Source organism: Marmota marmota, unplaced genomic scaffold (assembly GCF_001458135.2).
Source record: "Marmota marmota marmota unplaced genomic scaffold, marMar, whole genome shotgun sequence".
NCBI classification, from domain to species: Eukaryota; Metazoa; Chordata; class Mammalia; order Rodentia; family Sciuridae; genus Marmota; species Marmota marmota.
In genome coordinates, this window is record NW_025999932.1 from 35,893,126 (window position 1) to 35,898,815 (window position 5,690).

The following is a 5,690-nucleotide window of genomic DNA, read 5'->3' on the forward strand; positions in this document are numbered from 1 at the left end:
ATTTAAAAAAAAAAAAAAAAAAGTAGAAGTTGGGAAGAAGCCATGCTAGATCTGAAGGAATCCAGCTGCAGTAGGGCACAGGGGTGCATGCCTGTAATCCCACTGACTTAGGAGGATGGCAAGTTCAACGCCAGCCTAGTCAACTTAGAGATACCCTATCTCAAAATGAAAAATAGAAAGGACTGGAGATGTGACTCAGTGGTAGAGCATCCCTGGGATCAATACCCAGAAAAAAAAAAAAAAAGAAAGAAAAAGAAAAAGAAATCTGGCTGCAATGAAGTCAACTAAGATAAGGAGCTGTTTTTTCCTAAGATCCTGATTCAGGACTGTGGACAAGTGCTGGACTAGAGTGTCTAGAGCTGGGATAATGGAGGTCCAAAGTGCAGGGTGAAGGGCTTTCAAGTATTTGCAAAGTCAAGAGCTTTATATGCAATGTCACAAGTAACAGTGATGGGCAGTGGCCAGGATGTTGTGTTGTCAAGATACCTTTCCTGGGGCCTTATATGACAGCATGTCATAAACCCAAGCAGCCTCTTTTAGAACTATGCTTTCAATTTGAAAAATACAGAGGAAAGGTAAGAACATTTCCCATCCCCCATCTCCCTACAACTCAGCAGAAGGCTCGTATTATTGCATCAGTGAGAAGCTGCAAGATTGTTGAGGAAATAACCATGGAGAGAGTGAGTAACGAGCTTCCACCTCCTTGGATGGCAGCTAGATTTCTATTTCTATACTATTTACACGGGAGATTGCTGCCTTGTCTCCATAATCCATGGTAGATTTTATTTTCATGCTACTATTTACAAGCTGCAGCTTCTAGACTCCCAAGACATCCCATAAGCTGGTATTCTGGGGGTGAAGCTCTGTAGGCTGCCTGCAGGATACCTCCTTCCTGTTCTCCTCTGTGCCTCACCTCATTCTCAGGAACATCCCTGTAGCTGTCCCCAAATCCTCCCTGCAAGACATAATGCCCTGCCATGTCACATACTGAGATGCATCTCTCACTCAGCTTGGGGTCTGTCCACTCTGACATCTTTCAGGTTGCAGAGGCCAAACCAGGAGGCAGCAGAAGACCTCTAAATAGCCTGGCTCACATCCTTTGGGAGGGAGCACAGTACCCAGAATTCCCCCTGGTTATGGCCCCCTGGCTGCCAACTATAGTAGCGGACAGATGTTATTCATCTACACATCACTCACTACTTCTTAGAATCCTGCTTAGAATCTTAGAAACTGCTTCTTAGAATCCACAACTCTAAAAAGCTGACTTGATCACATGAATTTCAGCCTAACTTGAGTTCTTGCATTGTATCATAGTGAGAAAAGAAATGAAAGTCCTTACAGTCAGATTTTACCTTAGCCAGGGAGGTCATCTGTATTTCTGGGATCACATCTCTGCAGAATGTTGGCTGTCTGCAGAGGAGACATTTCACTAGTTCGTAGTGTAGAGTGACCTTAGGGGTGATCCTGAGCTTTTTCTCTGTCCCCCTACCTTCTCTGGGCCAGGAACCAGTGTTCTTACAAATGAACAGAGCAGAGTAAACTGGCTTGCGGTTGATTTTAGCATGAAGTCTGATCTCCATCTGAGCCGGCCTGTCCTTGCCCATTTGCACACAGGAATATGCCTTGCCAGAAATGAAAACTACTCTAGGCTGACAGTGTCCACAGTGTGCGAGTGCTCTGCGTTCCTGATCACATTCAGTTCTTCCAACAGCCCTGTGAATGAATGCCTATTGTGATCCCCATTTATAGATGAGGGAGTTGAGCCAGAGAAGTCCATTCTCTGGCTCAGTTTCATCAAAGTGGTCAATGTCCTGTTGCCCACAGGGCAAGGGGCCAGTGGGCTGTGGACCCTCTGCTTGGGTGGCTTTGTTCTCTTGGGGATGAAGGTGGGCTGTGGAGCAAGTAGCCTCCTGTTTTGCTGTATTTGCTGTATTCCAGATCCTTTTCTGTGATGGATCAGACGTAACTGATGTGAGAGTGAGAACCCGCTTCTCCCACAGCCCTTGAAGCAGAATCCTGTCGCTGCTGGCTTTCTCTCTGCCTTCCATCTCCGAAATAGAAAGCTGCCTTTCTTGCTGCAAGAGGGGACATAATCAGGTAGTTCTAAGAAAATGCTGAGGGAGGGAAGGAAGACAAAGAAAAGAAAGCCACACGGGCTGTGGGACACCAGGGGTAGAGTGAAGGAGGTGTGAAGGGCTTGAGGAGAGGGTCCCTGGGACAAGTACAGAGTGATGGAAAGTACCCGAAGAAAGTCAAAAATTCTGCTGCAAAACAGTCTTTCAGCTCATTTGAGAGACTGGCATGGAAAGTACCTTCCTTTTTAAAATAAATCTGCTGCATTAACCTTCTTAATTATGACACTGAATCTGGTGGGTCTTGACTTTGTAAGGTTAAGGTGTATAAAATTCTCAAAGTGCAAGAACTGCCTTTTGGATGCTAATATTTTAATTGCCAGAGAAGGAAAAGAGGGTTTTTAGAGAGCTCTCCAGTGAGTTGGGTTGGGCTGAGAGGATCATGATGATGCTTTGTCGAGAAACAGAGAAGGCAGGGTGCTTATATATTTATGCAACTTCCCCATGGCTTAGAGTAGAGCTGAGGGGTTATGAAAAGAACATAAGATTTGGAGTCAGAAAATATGGCATTTGAATTCTGGCTCTGGCACTTGCCCATTAGGTGAGCTGAGTTTTGCAAGTCATTCACTCGTATTTGTAAAAAAGGAATATGAATAGAGGCTTAATATTATATATGGTTTCTGTGAGGATCAAATGACATCATGATGATAAAAGTAACTCCATATGCATCATGAAACAGAATTCTTTCCAGGGACAGATCACCTTTCATCTCTGAGGCCTCTCTGTGTTTCTAGTCCTGTTCTTGTTCTTAATAGAAAACACTGAAGTGTTCTTTATTAATCTCTCTGGACAAGGAAGATCCCTAGAAGTCGGGACTCTGGGAAATGGCGTGCTTCACGGAGTGAAAACAAGGTGCTCTTTGGAGAAATCTCTGGGGCCTGTTCTGAATCTCACACTGTGCTTTAAGGCTCAGAGGCAGGAACCCTGGCAAAGCTCCTGGTGGTCACACAGCGTCTGGATACAGAGGAAGGGGACAATGCTGGTGTGTCACACTGCAGACTTGGACAGTTCTTTCTGTTGATTAAAAAGGCACCGTACCCCTGGCCCTGGGCATGTTTTGCTGCGGATTTTATACTGTGCTATTGGTCTTAAAGAAAAGACTGGGTGGGGGCAGGTAGTGGGCACTGGTGTTAGTTTTAAGTAGTACACACATGATTTTCAGAGCTATCCTGATGCAAACCAAAGCATAGAGATAGTCTATTAACCAGAACTCTGAAAATGGCACATTCTTGTTCACAACTGTTATAGCTCCATAAGATAAATAAAGCAGTTTATGATTAAGAAAATTAAGTGGAATTATTATTATTATTACTATTATTATTTAGTTGGGTGGGGTACTGGGGATTAAACCCAGGAGAGCTTTACCATTGAGCCACATCCCCAGCCCATTTTATTTTTTATTTAGAGACAGGGTCTCACTAAGTTGCTTAGAGCCTCGCTAAATTGCTGTAATCCTCCTGCCTCAGCTTCCCGAGCTGCTGGGATTACAAGCGTGTGCCACCATGCCCAGCAAATGGGGTCATTGTTCCACGGAGTTTGACTATTGCGCATTCTTGACATTTGGTGATTGTTGAATGAGCTGAAAGGACACCCTGATCATCCTCACATCTGGTTACCAGATACTGACACTGTACCCAACAACCAGAGCCAATCACACTGTTTCCTTTCTCTGCAGGTTGCAGCAATTGCAACTGTCTTTCCCCCAATCCTGACTTCAGTGAGGCTCTATTTTAAGACTAAAATGCCTGCCCTATCTTTCACATTCCTCGTTATTTTTCATAACCCAGCTCAGATGTCTCGTCTTCTGGGGAGCCTTCAGATCTGCCAGGGGAATAAATCATTCCCTTCCCTGTACTAACTTATCTCCCACAAATGCACCATGGTGCAGGGTTAGAGTGTATTGCTACTCTGAGCCTGAGCTGCCTGTGTTCAGGGTTTTCTGTACACATCTGGATGCCAAGACCCTCATGCTGTACCAGTACATGCAGTTGGTGCCCCACGGCCCTGGGTGAATTGCCTTGCACCAGATCTAATGGGGTTGAAGAATAAGTCTGTGGATCTGTGCACTGCTGGGATATACTTATTGAGAACAATTAAGTTCAATAAACTATTTTCTGCTTCAGTATCCCCAGAGAGAACCCACATTTGTCTGTGGCCAGCATGGTCACCATCATTGTCTTGGAGCTTCGGAAGCTCAGTTGGAGCCTTAGGGCCTGACATGTTGGGTACTAACCTCTACTTGCTAACTCAGAATTCTATTTCAACGGAAGCTCTCACCAGGCTGTGTTGGTATTGGCTCTTGTGCTTTCTGGCAAATCAGTTTATACAAAGCTTGTCCCATCCTTCTTATTAAGATCTTATTCTGAGATAAAGAAGAAAAAGCCCGTGTGTGCTTAGCATGGAGATGGTGAGTGGGCATTGAGCTGGTCCCTGAGAAAAGTTCAGCTGAGGCTGAGCTACATTCAAGAAACTTGCTGCTGTTGGCAGAGATGCTCTAAGATACAGAATTCATAAAAATAAGCCAGCAGATTGAACACTGGCCAGAAGTCACAGATTCATGAAAAACATGGGCTTTGGAGCCAGAGAATCTGGGCTTGAATCCAACTCTGCCCCTTACTGGCTGTGTGACCTCTAGCAAGTTGCTTCCACTCTCTGTGCCTAGTTGCTCATTTCCAAAATAAGGATGATAATAAAGTCACCAACCTCCATGGGATTGTTGTGGTAATTATATGTTTATAAGGTGCTTGCAACTCGGTCTGGCACTATAAAAGACCGTGTGAAACGAAACCAAATTATTACTGAGGAACATGATGCTAGAAGTGAGCTTTAAAAATCAAGGGTAACCGCCATTCCAAAGTCTGAATGCCTTCTGTTGCCTTCCTGCCCAGTGGTCATCTTTCTGCATGAGAGCACCACTGGGGGCTGAGCTCCTGCCTCCCCACCCCCTACCACCTGAGCAGTGAGGGAGAATGAGAAGAGTAGGCATGAGGAGTGAGAGGGTGAAGAAGCCTGCACGTGGGGGCCTCTTACCGTGCACGGTGTACCCCAGAGCGCCTGCCAGCTGCTGGCCAGTGTTCCCCTGGGCTCCAAACTGCAGGATCTCCAGCGGGAGGGACACGCCGGTGGGAGAGATGACAAAGTTTGTGCCGTTTCTACCTGCTGCTGCGCTCCGGTAGAGGCGAAGTGCAAACTCAGTCTTTAGCATCAGCAGACTTTGGGGGAGGTGGCTGTGCCCTCCAGGGAAGCAGAAGTGAAGGAGGAAGAGGGTGATGTGCAGGAGAGGCGACATGGAGACTGCTACTGCTGCTGCTGCTGCAGGTCCTGTAATTCAGAGGGCAGAGAAGCGGATGCGGAGGGATGCTGGTGGTGCTGCCAGCGCATCCCACAGAGGACGCCGCTGCCCCGCTCTGATTGCTCGGTATTTAGTGGCTGGAATAGGCCAGAACAGGGAGGCCTTCATCCAGCTGCTCTGGTCCCCCGGCTCACAGTCCCACCTGCCCCGGTGGCTTTACTGCACATTTTGTGTTAGCATTGGGAATATCCACACTTGCTGGGATG

The 5,690-nt window shown here is 46.4% G+C and overlaps 1 protein-coding gene across 1 annotated transcript in view; it reads right to left on the bottom strand.

The window, feature by feature from the left end:
* The window catches only part of Serpine3 (serpin family E member 3), a 28,777-nt gene extending 23,334 nt beyond the window's left edge, over positions 1-5,443 (bottom strand). Inside the window, exon 1 of the mRNA XM_015484258.2 lies at positions 5,163-5,443. Coding sequence (XP_015339744.2) covers positions 5,163-5,421 — 259 coding nt within the window. The 5' untranslated portion in view covers positions 5,422-5,443. The remainder of the gene's footprint in view (positions 1-5,162) is intronic.
* Between the last annotated feature and the right edge of the window lie 247 nt (positions 5,444-5,690).